General features: G+C 40.3%; 1 protein-coding gene across 4 annotated transcripts in view; it reads left to right on the forward strand.

Moving 5' to 3' along the window:
* The window catches only part of hdac9b (histone deacetylase 9b), a 37,270-nt gene that overhangs the window by 13,495 nt on the left and 6,746 nt on the right, over positions 1–17,029 (forward strand). For 2 of the 4 annotated variants that reach the window (XM_069142984.1, XM_069142985.1), the window contains exons 3-8: positions 8,574–8,815; positions 9,189–9,357; positions 10,907–11,030; positions 11,128–11,249; positions 15,933–16,064; positions 16,386–16,501. In XM_069142984.1, the coding sequence (XP_068999085.1) occupies positions 8,574–8,815; positions 9,189–9,357; positions 10,907–11,030; positions 11,128–11,249; positions 15,933–16,064; positions 16,386–16,501 (905 nt within the window). The other 2 variants (XM_069142983.1, XM_069142986.1) reach the window with 2 other exon arrangements.

Below are 17,029 nucleotides of genomic sequence, written 5' to 3' on the forward strand. Positions count from 1 at the left end.
ATATATAGCTACTTGGTGACAAAAATTCAGAATTAAAGTTTTATGTGGACTGTTTTTTTTTTTGTTTGTTTGTTTTTTCCTCAAATCCAGCATTAAACAGTACCAAGGGTATGTCAAGGAAATAGGATTTGTAATCCTGGAGAGGTGTTGTTGACACAGTTTGAGAGGTTTATGTAATTACGATCATGCTGTTATGACATCTTTGGCTTCCTTGGTTAGCTGAAAGCATGCTTCCTGAGTAGCAGCACTGCCCTGGATACACACTGAACCCTGCACATATACTGAGCTAATGCAGGAGGTTACACTCTGCATCGTAAAGGAGCAGTGTTCATTCGGTGTCTCACTTGTCTTAACACATCCTGTTGGGTTTTTTGTCACACATGCAGATTATGCCCAAATGCTACTGCGCTAGTATTGTGTATATCATCATTAGTATTTCTACTATTTCCCCCCAAAAAATTCACACACTACTCAATGCTTTTGTGAATTATATAAAAGCCAAGCAGTTGTTTTATTAAACCTTTAGCACAACATGCAGGTGTAAAGTTGATTTGCCTCTTTTCGGTAACATCAAGGCAAAATTCCATCCATGTACCTGAGAGAACAAAATAAAGACATAAATAGAGTGAGTGAGAGAGACTGCTTCAACAAATCAGAAGAGAGAGAGCGAGAGAGAGGATTCAAGCCTCCATCTGCAGAGAGGGAGTCAGGAGACATGCCTTCTGGCAGGAGCTGAAGAAGACAGCTGTGTTTGGTGTGGTATTTTTAAACGCATCAATGCTGCTCCAATCCCTGCGCCTTGGCTGACCTATTTTTAGCCAGGGCTGGCCATTGTTCTATTTCTGTCACCTGTGGGCCACTCAGTTGTTGATTCACATGCAAATGAAGCTTGCTCCCCTCCCTGGTTTGCATTACTGCCTCTGCTCAGGTGCTCAGTACACAGTACTGAGTGCTTTCCTAGCAACTCAGCTTTACATTTTTTCTCGGTCTCTGCTCAGACACACTTTGCTCAGGAGAAAAATAAATAGTGAGCGAGGCAGATAAGAAAAGAAGCCGGACTTGTCATCCTTTCCAAAACACTGTGTTAGTGTTTGGACCTGACTGAAGAGAGGCACCCGGGAGAGTAGCAGCTCTGCAGAGAGAGTGTGTGCAGTTTGTGTTTTTGCTCCACAGTGAGGGTAGTTTCTCAGAGGAGGAGGCAGGCAGAGGAAGAGAGAGAGAGAGAGAGAGTTGCCTGTTGTCGTGGTCTCTCCCCTGAGTGGCTGAGGGTTGGCTCTTGGTGACAGGAAACGCAAGGCTTGCGATGAGACCTGAGCGCTGAGTGGAGTATGCTGCAGACGATTTACGAGGGCGAGTCAAGTTTCTCCACAACAGAAGGGCGCGTTGGACACCAGCAGCTCCCCAACCAGAGCAAGATGCACAACGTGAACAACTCAGGTGATCACATAGCCCAGTGTTTCTGCTCCTCTTGAGGAATCTTTTATCCTTCCAATCTCTGTCTCTCTCCTCTATCTCTGAATCTGTTCCTACTTCTCCGCTATCTCACATCCTCTGTGCCTCTGTGCACTCGCTCTGCTCCTCTCTCTCACTCTCACATACTCTCAACTATTTGCGCTCACCCGGTCTCTCATTCTGTGTGAAAAGAGATCTCAAAGGTTCTCAGCACAGCAACGTGCTAGGACCAGGCACTTCTTCCTGAATCAAGGTATTTACTCTTCTGATGACACACTGTGCTTTATGATTTGTGCTGCTCAGTGGGATCGCATAAAGGTCTTCTTTTTTTTTTTTTTTTTTAGATCTACATGTTTTCAGTTAAAAAGTGCTCTTTATCCGTCTCGACTTTGATGAAAGAAAATGCTTTAAACCTATTCCCATGCTCTAGTTGCCTGAAATGAGTCACTGCGAACATGACAGGGATGTTGTGTTTTGTAAGCTTCCATGTCAGCATGCACTTTTCAGGGAACAGGAAGAACTGTGACAGAAATACTGAGGGGACATCTGAAAGGTTTCTCTCTGGATATTTACCTCAGAGATGGACTGTTCTATTTTAGACCTGAGAATTGAATTAAAGTGTGCATGGCCGACATCACTGTGAGTAACGGCTATTCACTGTATTGACTCAAGATGAGTCACACCTTTTTCCTTTTCTTTTTTTTGCATGTGGCTATTGATAAAAAGCAAACCTTATCTGTAGAAATGAGTTGAGAGTTAAAGCAATGTGCTCTGTGAGAACCCTGTCATGTGGTTGCTGGGAAGCGTGTGTAATGACAAAGTGTGGATTAAGTAGCGCTTAATTTACTTAAAAAGATTTTTTGACCTCTGAGCTGTCGCTACATCTACAATTAGCCAACATGAAGAACAACCCAACGTGGAATAATTCTAGCTAACTGTTGCATGTGCATTTAGATTTTTTTTTTTTAACACGGATTTTCCACTTGGTATTCTTGGCATAGAAGATGAGTAAGAAAAAAAAAAAAAAAAAAAAAAAAAAAACACTCAGAAAAATAAATTGAAATTTGCCTGAGGTGTCACTTCAGGCAAGCAAAACAAGAAACTGAACCCACACAGAGGCAGTGAAGAGATTTACAAATAAGACAGGAGGATGACAGAGAAATGACACATTCTATGTCTGTCAATAGAGCATGTTATTTGACTATCGGGCCACAGGAGCACGGCTTTCTTCTTTTGTTTTAGCGGTTTGTGAGCCAAATAACAGATATACCGAGCGCCTGAATTCGTGCTCCTTGCTTATTCTGTGGGTCAGCTATTCTTAGGTGAGTTATTTTCAGCTTATGGCATTAGCCTGCTAAGATTAGGCGTCTGTGCGTTATCGTTCCATCTCGGCATGCTCCTGATATAACAGCGGTTTGGAACAGATATTAATAGAGAATTCTGTCATTTGCCTGTTTAATTTGTTCTTTCCACTTTATAGTAAATCGCCTGACAGTGACTAACAGTATCTGTGGGAAAATGCCACTCCAGGATGCCTTTCTATGAGTTTACCGGGTGGCATGTCGTTAGTAGAGCAGATGCATTGTCTTTAAGACAGACACAGGGATGTGTTGTTGTCTCCTGTTATTTTTTAAATAATATTTAAAGATAAAAATCATCTGGCAGGAATATTGTCGTTGAAGTGATCCTTGTGTCAAATAAATAGGTTGTTTGTGAATTGTTTTCTAAAACAAACTTCTTGACCTTTTATTTCATACTCTACTTCTCTGCTGTTATATTTCAAGTGGCTCAGCAAAAATAAAGGGTATAATCTCACATTTTAATTTTGATAAGTGTTGGCACCATCAAAGCTCTGATAAACAACGGTCCTCACATGGGCTCTCCAACAAGGAAAATCTAATTAGTTTCCCCCAAGCGCAAAATATCATGCAAAATATCAATAGGCACCTTTCAGACAATAACAAGTCCACACCTTTCAAGTCCACTTGTTTGTATCCTGCATCTGTTCAAGTTGCCTCACCGTGTATTTGAAGTGCTTACTGCCAAAGAGACGACGTAAACTAGCACAAAGAATATAGGTTTTTGTCAGCACTGTTTAAAAATCCCTCATTATACAGAAAGAATAAAGTGACTTATTATTTTATTATTAATAGTAAGAAGTGTGCGACTGAAAAGGACATTTTGAATATTTTTTTTGTTTTTCTCAGTGTGCATGTTGTAGAAAAGCACAGGTCATGACTTGTGGTTTAGTGATGCTAAGAGATGCCTTTCCTCTGGTTGGAGGGTTTGCTGTGCCTCAAGGAATTAAGATTAAACACTCTTGCTGATTGATTTATTACTAATTTTATTGACTGTGTGATCTAATGCCAATGTTGCATTGAGAGTGGGAGATCTGTGAAAGGTCCTAATGCCAGAACTTCCCAATTATAACTTACCAGTTGCTGTTTTAAAAAAAAATAAATTTAATATATTTTGCTTGGATGAAGGTTTGGTATATGTTGTTTAGTGTGTTTTTGTTTTGTGAGATGGAACAACAGGCAACAGGACATGAGACAACCGGACTCCTGGCTCCTTTTAGTAAAAGACCGGCGGTGGCTCGACTCAGCTCTCTTTGTTAGTAGATATTCTGCAAACCGCAGCTCTGGCTCAGCTGCAAGGACGAGCCTGAGTCTTAAAAATAAAAACTTGTTTCCTGCTTTAGACGTGCCAGCTGCTCAAAATAACAAGGCACTTAATGAGAGATCCAGCACCACATTGCAGTCCCAAGCATCAGCTTATTTTTGCCCTCAAACATCTTCTGTATCTCTGCTTCTATTTATACTGTCAGACAGGGAATGTAGATCAGCAACCATCTCTGGTTCACACTGAATGCTCGCAACATACATGTTTAAAGTGTAGTACAAAGGGTTTCATTATGTTTACTGGCAAAACAGTAATAAAATAAACACTAAAGATCTTTGGCCAGTTTTACAGTGTTAAGATGGTCTCGTATCTGTAATACATAGAAAAGGAATTTGCTTGAACTTGCGGGAATGTTTAGGGGGTTGTACTGGTCTTCATTTTTCCAAGCTAAACAGCAGTCAGGATTCTTAACAGAAACAATGTATAACGTGGTATTTACGCTCATTTCTTACTTTTTATTTGCTGCTAAAGATTTGAACCTCAGGGTTTAGTGTTCTTTATATCCATTATTCAAGTATAGCTGTTTGCAAATATAACTATTGCATAATTGTAATAGTATTAGTATAATGAAATAAGACTGTATTTTTTTTGACAAACGTTTCACAGCACGTGTGTGATATGTGCTATTTTTTTTATAACTGGAGAACATCGCTGCAGCTAAACTAACCCCAAAAGCATTAATAAACATTTCTATTAATGATTGTTCATAATAAGTCAAATTGTAAATTTTTTATGAATAATTTTTATGAAGAGTAAACACAATCTGTTCTGTTTTAGAGCAGCATTGAAGTGTTTTTTGTTGTTGTTGAATAAAATCTTAATATTCAGTCTTATTCAGTGACACCAAAAGGTAGCTCCAGGGGCAAACTAACTTGTTAAGGTGTAAGAATAGCTGTGCTGTTTATATTCTGAGGGTGATGTTTACAATATTGATAAGTCCTTTCTCACTTTAGTAATCCCTTTGTATGCTATCAGGATAAAAAAGATTATAGTGAAATGTCACAGTGTTCTTTAAAACAGTTCCAAGTCCAACATAAGCCTGCATAGTGAATTCTTTGGATAATATTTTACTGCATGTATCAATGTATTTCAGACTTCTCACATATAATAGTAATGTCACTGGGGATGTGTTTCTCTGTCTGGGATGGGAAGTCTGCTAATGTGGCCTGAGGCAAAAAAAAAGACAGCCATCCAACATCTCAAATTAAGGCTGTGATTGTCACTCTAGCCAAGACCAAGGCTAATGAGAGGCAGATCGGTTATAGAAATAAACACTTTGGGGACACTGGCGGTGCGACGCTGCAGTGGGAGTGTGGTCACAGGCCATGAGTCACCCTATCCCCCCTTGGCAGGCCATCCACAGGGAGGAATTTGGGCATGGGGCAGGGTGCTTGTTGCTCCCTTGTGCTAAAAACAAATTTGGGACCTGTCATTCATAAATCTCTTGTTTACCAGTGCCTACAGGCTCTTCAGTGCACTCTCCACCAATCAGGAGTCGCCTCACTTTCACTCGAAATGAAGTACTCATATCATGGGTCATGAACACCAATGGCCCTGTAGGACCACTGAACCAGAAGTGGCATGCCCTTGAGTGATCATTTCAAAAAGGACCCAAAAGTTACATAAATGTGACATGGAGCTTTTATTTTTGCCGATGTTAAATTAAGCAGGCGGCCTCACAACTGTGACAGTCTTTCTCACATTGTCTATATTAAGACCCTGCTCAGAAAAGCATTTATATTTAGCCATCGTTACTGGTGGTTCCGTATTCTCCTCTGCCTGAGGAGTATTTTTGTGAAAAAGAAATGTCAGGTTTCAGTTTGGGTAGTTTCACGGTGTGCGTTTTACTTAAATACATCAACTGTAACTCCGTGGCTGTAGATACCAAGGTCTAATGTATTCTGTGGCTGAGTGACGTACACAGAATATTTTTACTTTTTCTCTGTATGTCAGACGACACAAAGAATAATGTCAGTGTACATTATACATGATGCTGGTTGAAGCTTCAGTGTTGCTGGGACAATGCCTACCTTTAGGACCTTGTTATTTTTCCTCTACATTGTCATTCCATTCAGCGTTACTCTTGCCGACACAGTGGACAGACAGCAGACAAGAATAGAACAGGCACATGAGGCTGTTGTGGTTTCCTCAAGGGCCATTTCATACAGCCACGGTTATCAAAGGTGGCTGAAGCTTTCACACTCCTCCTCCTCTTCCTCCTCTCCCTTCCCATCCTGTTAAACCACTGTCTGAGATTTCGTGATGGAGCGTTAGCTTGACATGCTGATCAAAGTGGAGATCCTTAATGCCAGTCACAGTGAGGGTACCGAATGAAATATGAGATTAATTAGATATCACAGTGGTGAAATCTTCCAGGCAGCAGGTGTTTTTTTTTGTTGCTATATTTAGGTCCATTAGGCAAAAGTAGCACCGAGGCTGTCTGACTCTCTGAGCCCTTCAATGGTTCACAGGTTCACGGCTGCTCCTGGAACAGTGCCCGCTACACAAGAGTCCTTTGTCAAGTACTTACAAGCTAAGATTAATATTCCCTGTCAGGAGAGAAGGGTCTGTTCTACAGGTGCCTGTTCTCTGCGCCTGCCGAGCTGTTGCCCTCCTCTGTCATTTGATTGGAGCTGTTTTTAGAACACAGAGAGGAAAATTACAGCAAAGGAGTCCCCTCGAGCTGTCTTCACTTTTTGAACATGTTTTAAGACAACTTATCACTTAGCTGCTGTTTCTCTCCAGTGTGTGTGTGTGTGTGTGTGTGTGTGTGTGTGTGTTGGAGGGTTTTGTAACGTGTTCTCTCTGTCTCTCTCTACTGGGGACTCCTTTCTTATATAAGAGCTGAAAAGCTGATATAATAGTCAACATGTCACATTGCCACTGTAGGCAGGAGATGACATGCAGTGAGACTCGATATCTGCAGAATGGGGAGACATAATTACGTCGCCAGCGTTGCCATGGCAGCGGCAAGCTAGGGTGGTGGATACTAGGGTGTGGGGGTTGTCACAGACCAGGATTGCGCCACTTGCTTTTATGTTTCTATTTATAATCATCACCGCCGCATACACATGGAATGGTGGCAATGAAAAACAGGCTACATGACAAAACAAATGGGCGCCAGTGAGCTTCACAGCATCGATGAACAGGAGGGCACTGCTTCTTAATTGATGGCTACTGTAGAAAGACACTGTTATTTTGGCAGGTTTAAACTACTTTTCATTGGCATTTTACTATAGTTTGTAATTGTAAAAGCATGATAGGACAACATTATTTACATGAACAATATAAAGTGTAAAGTATCAGATTTTTTTCTCATGCATTCAAAGAACAGGTAGTGTAGTACCGCTGCCGGTATTTGTTCTCTCTGATGTGACCCTTGAGAAGATTAAGGAAATGAATGCACTTAATACATCTTCCTCCAGCCCCTGGAATTTTAACTAGGTTTGAATATTTCTCCGGTCTCAATATGGAGACATTACACAGTCTGGACAATGCATCCCTTGAATGTCACATCACGACCAGCATAACTAACATGACTCCTTTTCCAAGGATTGGACATTTTGATTTTATCACTGGTCAAATATACGCACAAATACCTTTTTTTAATATTTAAAATTGACTCAAAGATGTGATTTAAAAAAAACAAAAACTTGCTCACTGAATGAAGCTGATGAATTCAGCTAGATATAGTAGTGTGGATTAAAACAGAATCATTGAGAGGATAAAGAAAATACTGTACAATCACTAATCATCCTCTATGGAATAGAGAGATGAAGTATCCCTGTCTCCTATGTTCTTAACTGGCAATCGATTTTCTCTGTGGAACAGGCTATATATAGAGCTTGGAGACCAAAGGGATGCCCTCTCACTTTGTATCTGGCAATTACTTATAATAGAGGCAGTTCTTCCCAATGCGCACATTGCAGCATCAAGAATAGAAAGATCGTAGGAACATGAATTCACAAACACATGCAGGTTCACAATCTACTTTCCCTTGAATTATTTATGTTAAGAGAGGATATCTGCATGATGTTCTGGTGCAGACAGGGAGAAGGACTCCCTTTATTTATTTATCAAACAGCGGGAAGACACGGATTTATGTAAATACTTGAAATGACCACTTCAACATTTCGTGCCAAATGTCCATTGAGTCTCTTATACTGCTGCTCCCAGTAGACTCTGACGGATGTAATCCTGTGTTTGTTTGTAGAAACTATTATAATTGCAGGTTTCCAAGTGTCCTGGGAGAGAAAGATGTGTTTCTCTGCCCCTCAATCTTTTTTTTTTTTTTTCAAGTTTTAACAGTCCTTTAACAACTTTAACACCACACACAGCCATCTCTGATTGTTTTGGTTTGTATTGGTAAAGGTGCAATTAGGCACTGACAGATCTGTTAATCTCTTTATCCTCTTTTCTTTCCCATTTCTGGGCCACAGTGGATATCAAGCCAGACGTGCCATTGGCTGTGGATCCCTTATCTCCTTTGGACCTGCGCACAGATCTGAGGATGCTGGGGCCAGGCTCGGACCCGGGACTGTGGGAGAGGCAGCTGCAGCAGGAACTACTTCTCATTCAGAAGCAGCAGCAGATCCAAAAGCAGTTACTAATCAGCGAGTTCCAGAAGCAGCATGAGAAGTTGACCCGTCAGCACCAGGCTCAGCTCCAGGAGCATCTCAAGGTTAGCATTGCGCTGAACAGTGGTATGGAGGACAGCACAGCAGCGTACGCAGTGGCATAGCCCAGCACAACAGAACACAACAGAACACAACACAGCATGGCATAGGGCAGATCAGTAGAAAACTGTATAGCTCAGGACAACATTACAAAGTGCAGAAAAGGAGAAACAACTGAGCACAGCAAGCCAGAGTGTTGAGCGATACATTACAGCTCAGCATGAGTTCTTTTTTTTTTTTTTTTTTTACAGCCGAGCACAGAATTGTCCATCACAGCAAAATAGAAAGTGCAGAATTTCACAGAAGCCACTGTCATTTAAAAAATCTGTTTATCAGTGTGCTCTATTCATGCTGATGTGAGGCCTGCATGTTTTTCAGCTCCAGCAAGAGCTCCAGGCCATGAAACAGCAGCAGGAGCTTGCGGAGAAGGAACGTCGTTTAGAGCAGCAGCAGCAGCAGAACCAGCAGGAGAAGGAGCAGGAGAGGCATCGGCGAGAGCAGCATGTTTCCAGCCTGAGCCTCCGGGGCAAGGAGCGCTCCCGAGAGAGTAAGAGCTCGACACCGTCATCATCACCACCTCCTTACTATCAGGAGATGAATTAAACATTTTTGAGGGCCCCAGGCAAAAGCAAGCATGGGGCCACAAATTCTAACCCTTAACCTTTTCAATCATTTTTTTTTTTTTTTTTTTAACATGCATTACCTTAACAGAGAAGCCAAAGCAAAAATATGCATATAACAGCTGAATAGGAAAGCTGTACTACAGTTCCACTGACTGAGAAACTACTCAGTATTCCCCTTTGGCAATGCACATGTTCTGTCATCATCATTATTATTAGGATAACCGCCTTCAAGTCATGTGGGAGAATTGTCTTTATAGACATGGATAATTCACCCATGAATTACATTTTATTGTAATAAAAGGCCTGTTTTTAATTGCTATAAAAATATATTTGCTGTTGGGCTGCGAAGTCTAATTGAGCTTGATGTTAAATTGTTTTGTTTAGATTTCCCTTGTCTATTATAGCACTGATAACTACTCATCCTGGGGTACACATTAATGTAGTTTGCTATACTTTAATGAAAGTGGTCTATACAAGGTCTAACAGATATACAATAATTTTGGACAAAACTAAGCACAAAGTTAGCAGGAGAGGAAAACTATTGTTTCATTTTGGAGTGACACAAAATGCAGATATCTCAAAAGCTGTGCATATGAAATCAAAACCCTCTGCAAGTAAGCGAGAAAATATGTTTTGTTTGTGTTCTTTAAGACCACACCACGACTTACTTACCACGACTAATGTTGTTCTCAGTCGGATCACATTTGGCACTATAACAGTGAGGTTAAAAATTCATGAATAGTTTGTTGTTCTCACTGCATAGGACAAGTGCTGTTAATAAGGAGGACAAACTGTTGTGATTTCATGTCTCTATCAGAGAAAAGATTTCTCAATATTAGATTCAACTGTCCTGGAGGATGCCTGGGAACAAGCAAATTACAAGGCTGGACCTTGCTTTAGACATCAGATAAAGAGAAATTTACAACGATTAATGATGATGATACTTAAGTAGTACATGCAACTGATGATGTAAAGTTGACTCATGACATTTAAACTTAGAATTTTTGAGAAAAGGTCTTTCAAAAGCAAGATGAAAATAGCGGCAGATATAGTATTCCACTTCTGTTTTTACCTTATAGCTAATAATAGACAAGAGTCATGACTTTGTCAGGTCAGGTCATTTGAAACTGTGCCCTGCAACTGAAACCATCTGATGGGGAAAAAAGGTCTCTGCAGTATCACTTTAGTAGAAACGAATACATTGTTCTCAGACCACTAGGGGGAGATCTTCCACATAGGTTTAGCTGCTCAGGAAACTAAAGTAAACTCAATCACAGGAGATTATAGAGAAAAAAAGATTAATGTAGAAACTCTAGGACAGTTGTTAGTTAAATGTGATACAGGAAAACAGTTGAGGAAATCTGCAGGTTACAATAGAGTTAAAGTTTGTTTGTTATCTAAGGCATTCACACATTGTGAGTCATAGCTGTAGGGTAACCCCAATCCCTTTGGTTCTGTCTTTTGGTCTCACAGGTGCGGTGGCTAGTACCGAAGTGAAGCAGAAACTCCAAGAGTTTCTGTTAAGCAAATCAGCAAAGGACCCTGCCAACAACGGAGCCAATCATTCTTTCATCCACCACCCAAAACTCTGGTATACGTAAGTACTCTGTGTTGCTTTAGCCTGAAGGAGTTTAAGGAAAATATACATTGCAAAATGTATTCATTACAAAATTATTTATTCTTTTTTTTTCCAGGTCCTCTCACCACACATCCCTGGACCAAAGCTCTCCACCTCTGGGTGGCACATCCCCTACCTGCCATTATACTCTACCATCACCCATAGAGAGCAAGGATGACTTCCCCTTGAGGAAGACAGGTCTGTTAATTGGCACACAGCACGGGCACAAAAATGCAAATACATATACATACTGTACATGTATGTATAAATCGACGGAGACATTCAGCTAGTTTGTAAGATTTCCATGTGAAGTAATGTTATTAATACAATGAGTGTCTTTTTGACCCTTGTCAGTCAATTGGTGGGTATACCCATGGAGTATTTCCGAATGACCTCTTAATAACATCAGTCAGGCTCATTATGACCCCTGCCCCCCTCCTTCTTCCTCCAGGGCTCAACACGCAACTTTCCAAAGATGTGGCACACGCCAGAAAGTTAACTTAAACCCTCCTTTTTCTTATTTGGTTTATTCTGAAACATAGCAGCTAAACACAGGCAACTACAATGTTTAATTGCATGTTTTCACTTCACAAGTTCAAATTTTAATTACTATTATTTGTACTAAAATTATCCTGCCATTATTTAAAAGGAACCCCATTTGTCCCGATGTTATAATAATATACCAAGTTACAAGTCCTCTTTAAAACTGTTTAGGGTTAAATGGGAGAATTAAGGCAGATTCATTTCTCCTGAGTTATGTGCTTTAAAAAGTATTTTTAAAAGACACAGGTTCCCACCAAAAAGCAGCTCAGGTTTGTTGGTTTAAAGTTTGAGGAAGCCTTTGGGGATGGCTATGTAAATAAGAATAATTCCTGCCTCTCTTGGTTTGCACGAGCATAAGAGCTCGCCAAGCTAAAAACTTAATATTTCTGCAATGAGGTCACCAAATTATTTCATGCTCTTTTCCCCTCTGTGTCTCTTTTAATTACATTCAAAAAAAAATTATACTTGTTGAGCTGTTTAACTACAGGCAAGTCATGTTGCGTATATACACAATTTAGAGATCAGGCAGAAGAATTATAGCTTGTGAAATAAAGTAATGGCATGGCATGGCAAGAACAAATATTAGAAAGGTAAATGAAAGCTTTAGGAGACTTTAGTTGTTTATTGTTTATTGTCTTGAACTATGACATCTTCAGAACAGAGGAATATCTTCTCTTGATATATATTTCCATCTTTGGGACATACTTTTAGACCCACAGGGTAAGGAGTGTATAAGTTGAGGACCATTTTCTAAAATAACAGAGAGGCTGTTTATGGTAGCGTTGTTTACCCTTCAGTGTGAATACAAAAAGGCAGGTTTCAACAAAAAACTGAAAGGATAGCATTTCAGTCCCTCTGCTGATGAAACAGAACACATTCATGCTTTTGTTTTTGGTTAAATCATCGCCCCATTTCTGCGCCTGACTCTCTTGCACTGATAAAACTATTTCTAACTCTTTGGATTCCTGAATCTATATGTGGTCATTTCCTGCTCAGGCCTTCCTCCCCCACTTCCTGTCTGTCTTCATTAAAGTCCTCAGAGAGCTTGGCACGCGAGGGGGACGCACAAAGGTAGTGTTGTTCCCTGAGCCACTGCTTGTCACTGATAGCTGATTGGCAGTTGTTGCTGACTTAAAACTGCACGGGCAGGATGAACCTCGACAGCACTGTTTGTTTAAGCAAAGATAGCTCTCTCAAAACAAAGTGGAGATGACTTGAACCCTCCATGTTAGACTCCCCACTGCCTTGTGTGCCCAGAGGGCTGAGCACCATCTTTTTCTGGTTGAGGGTCACAATGAGGTTGATGATGCTCATGTAACATTTACATTTACATTTACAGACTTCATCACATGGTGGTCAATAAATGTTTTTATAACCTGAAAATATGAAATTAGCATCTTAATCAAGTAAAGTTTGTGCATTTATCCCCCCCCCCCAGAAACAGGAACTAACTACTTTTCCCTGTCAAAGTAATTTGCTTTGAAAAGCCTTTGAGACAAACAAACTTTTGTACACTTTTTAGTGTACAAACACCTGGTGGTCTACAAAAAATGCAAAGACACAATATGTAGTTGTAGTTTTAGCTATGTAGCAATAAGTCCTCAAAATACCCTGCTAGAGAAACAATCTCTGCTTTCATCTCTTCCATTAAGTGTTCTTTTATTACTTATATCACCCCTTGAAAGACAGAACAGCTGTGATGCCCTTGTCTTTATTTCATTCAAAAAGTAGCTCAAAGAATTTCACGTGATTAACTTGTTTACTCGGTATATATCCTCTTTGTTTCAATTCCTGCAATTAGAATAGACTGGACCGAGGGCACGCGATAGTCTGTGGCAAGAATGGTTGCAGCTTAGCAGTAAGAAGTGCAACACCCTCTCTGGTCTTGACCCAGTTACCAAATGTGTGCATTCAGCAGGTGCAGGAAAGATTTTCAAAAATAATCCTGCAAAGGTAAAACTGTAAAGCCCAAATCATATCAAAGTGAAGTTTGTGTGGAAACTCCTTCTGCTAAGAATAGATCTAGAATAGAAGCAGGAGCAGTAATGAAAGACATAAAGGTGCTGATCTTATGAGATTCAGTATCTAAACTGTAAGGGACTTTAGCTCTGCTTAAGAACTTTGTGCGGTCAAAATAATAAGCGTTCATTTCTCCTGTTCAGCATTAGTTTAAGCAGCAGCAAAATGCATAGCAGGTGTCCGTATGTACAGAACACACACCTCAGCTTTCCACACAGCCATCTGTCCAGGTTCAGGCTCTAATGGACACAGGCACTCACAGTGACAGCAGAGTTAAAATTCTGATGAAGCATAACACATGAGGAGATTGATTTATGGCTGCGGTATATTGCAGGCATTTGTGTATGTTTTCATGAACTGAAACTTGGGTGCAGAAGTGACCCAGGTGTTCAGAGAATATGCCTTGCCGCTGCCATCACTGCCTCCTGTTGCGCCGTGCATCAGGGCATTTTTTTCCATGGAGACCAGTGAGAAAGTGTTTGTTCCCATGCTGCTGTCTGGCGTTCCCGTGGCGACCAATTGGGATGCGTAGCTTGGTGGCAGCAGCGTGTAAAAATAGAAAGCAATCAAGGCAGCAGGGCGTGAAGCAGATTCATACGACTCCCAACAGCGTTTTCTCTCCATTTATCTCTCCTGCCTCCTTTCTTCCTCCCTCGTTCTCTTTCATTCTACCTCACACCCACAGGATTAGAGGTCTGTGCCACGTATTAGGGAAGAGGGTTTTGCTGCTTTTGATAAAATCCAGAAATAGCAACATCTGGCCCACTCTCCGAGCTGTGCCCCCGTCACTGCTCCCTTTCCTCCCCCCTGCATTGCTCCCACATCACAGCCGCACTTCCCTATGTATAGCTGTATGTTGTACACCTCACAAAAGGGCCCATTTAATTATTGATCAGAACTAAATAATTGAAACAGGTTGGCTATTGTGTAACTGAGGGTTTACATAACTTCAATACAGCTTTGTGCCCTGGCTTTCAGTCAAAAGACCAGCTTATCTATTCTGCTTGTTTATTTGAGTGTGTAAAGCGAGCTGTGGGATTCCATGTCTCAAGGGTTGATGGGAAGCCTATATGAGACATGACCGAGTGAGTCACTGTCACTGTGACTAGACAGGAGCGTGGTTCAACAGACAGATACAAAAGCATTTTCTTCCATTCATATAAATGATGGTTACATCATTAAAAATGCATTCTTTGCTTTGATTCAACCAGACATTTTTCAATTCTTTGCACCATATAATTTTTCCATTGTCACATATGTCATACCACGCATACATTTTCATGGACTAGTTCACTAATCTGTGATATTGTCTTTTTTGTTTCATTCTAAAGTGACCATTTATTTGCTGGAGACTCTGTAATATTTTCAAAGATTCAAATCTAATCTATAAGTGTTGAAATACAATACAATCACAGTTATCAAATGTTATCATCAAGTTAAAGTTAGAATTTAAAGAAAGAATATAATAATCTCTCTGATGTGGGAGTCTTAGCCTAATAGTGTAATACTATTAGGTGTAATAGTTGTGTAATACTTTCTGTTGGTGGTCATTAAATGGAGCATTTATACTGAGCAAATTCACCCCAATTAAGTAGAGGTTTAAAATTCATTACATAATGTTAAGGGAAACAAAATTTCAGTATTTAAAACCATCATTAACACCATCAGAAAAGCTTGAACGTAATAAGTCTATTGTGAAAGATATTGCGTCAGCATTGTGGTCATCAGAGAGGGACTGGATTTGTAAGTCTGGATCGTTTCAGGCCAGGCTGCGTGTGAGTGTGTGTTCGGACCGTGTGTTTTTGTATCTCTGGTTTGCATTAGGAGGAGGGGATGTGGGGCGAGCCTGAAACATCTGCCATGTTTTTGTGTTAGTTTAACTGTTGCTACTGTATCAGACTGTGGTCACCAGGGCGGCAGGTAGCGGACTGTTTCACTTAGAGCCTGTGTGTTGCTCAACCTAATTTAGTCCAGATGAGGTGGAAATGGGTCCAACCCTGACTCATTTAATTTATCTGAAACCTGCTCTGAATTTCTCTGTAACTGAAAATGTGACATGTCAAAACGTGACAACATTGCTTGTTTTCTAATGGATTTATAGTCTATTTGTTTTTCTTTGAGTTTCCTCTTATTTTATGGAATTACTGTTTTCTTTAAAATGTTCATTACTGTAGTGCTGTTTAAAAGCATGCTGTTTGACTATGAAAATAGTGACAGTACACTTACATTATCATACAACTGAATATCCACATTATGGGGCATCTTTATCATTTGAACAATATGATCTGAGACTTACAGTATTTGTTCTTTATTTTGTAGCCTCTGAGCCCAACCTAAAGGTACGATCCAGGCTGAAGCAGAAGGTGGCAGAGAGGAGAAGCAGCCCAATGCTAAAGAGAAGAGATGGAAACATCATGACTCCATACAAGAAGAGGGCTCTGGAGCTGATGGGTATGCTACATAGCTATATGTTGAAATTCCTTTTTTTTTTTTTTCTGTGTCTGTTTTTGTCTACATCTTGAAATATTCTCGCAAAACAGCGTAAACCTGAATCTTAGTGGCATTATTATAGAGCTGCATATTAATAAGTCATTTTTGGATGCAGTAGCATATAATGGTCATTGTACTTTCACCACCATTGTAATCAGGCAGCCATGACCATACACATAAAACTGTAGTGAGGCTGCAGCTGTTATGCCAAAACTCTGTGCATGTGAGTTGTGTGTAGAGTGTGAGCACGCATACTGTGTCTAACTCCTTGATGTTTCGTAGACTCTACGTCCACTAACAGTGCCCCTGGCTCTGGCCCCAGCTCTCCCATAGGGGCCTCCAGTGCCTTGGGGGCTGAAAATGGACCCTCCTCTCTGCCAACTACCACAAAAACTGAGGTATGTTTATAAATCATGAGAACTGCAACTGATTTGTCAAAAGAATAAAGCAATAAACTAATTTCTGATGCTTTTCTGCTTGGAAATGATTTGAATATCAAACAGTAATCGTATGGCAGAGCAATGCTTTATCTGCCCTTCTGCTTTCAGCTATAAAAACAGCCACTTGTCCTCTTTCTGTTACTTCCCACACTGACATTAAAGGCGTACAAGTTGACCCACATGTCTGATTACCCCCAGTTTGCTTTTATAAAGATGACACTCTGCAGGAAAATAAATTGAGTTTGTTTTACAATGCTGAATATAACAGCAGAAATTTTAATTTTTTTTTTCTATTATACATAATTATTTCTTCCAGATGTGCTCTACAATCAGTTTTATGTTTTCTTTTATTTCCAAAGCAAGAAGAAAAATCTGCAGTTTGGCTGTAAGGTTGCTGTTGGCTTGTCATTGTATTTCTGTCATTGGCCTGGCTGCCTGCCTGTACTGAGTTGTTCTGAGGCGTTTCCCAACAGATTCATGGCTGAG

Source organism: Embiotoca jacksoni, unplaced genomic scaffold (genome assembly GCF_022577435.1).
Source record: "Embiotoca jacksoni isolate LCO1_2020_lvr unplaced genomic scaffold, fEmbJac1.0.p SCAF_11, whole genome shotgun sequence".
NCBI classification, from domain to species: Eukaryota; Metazoa; Chordata; class Actinopteri; family Embiotocidae; genus Embiotoca; species Embiotoca jacksoni.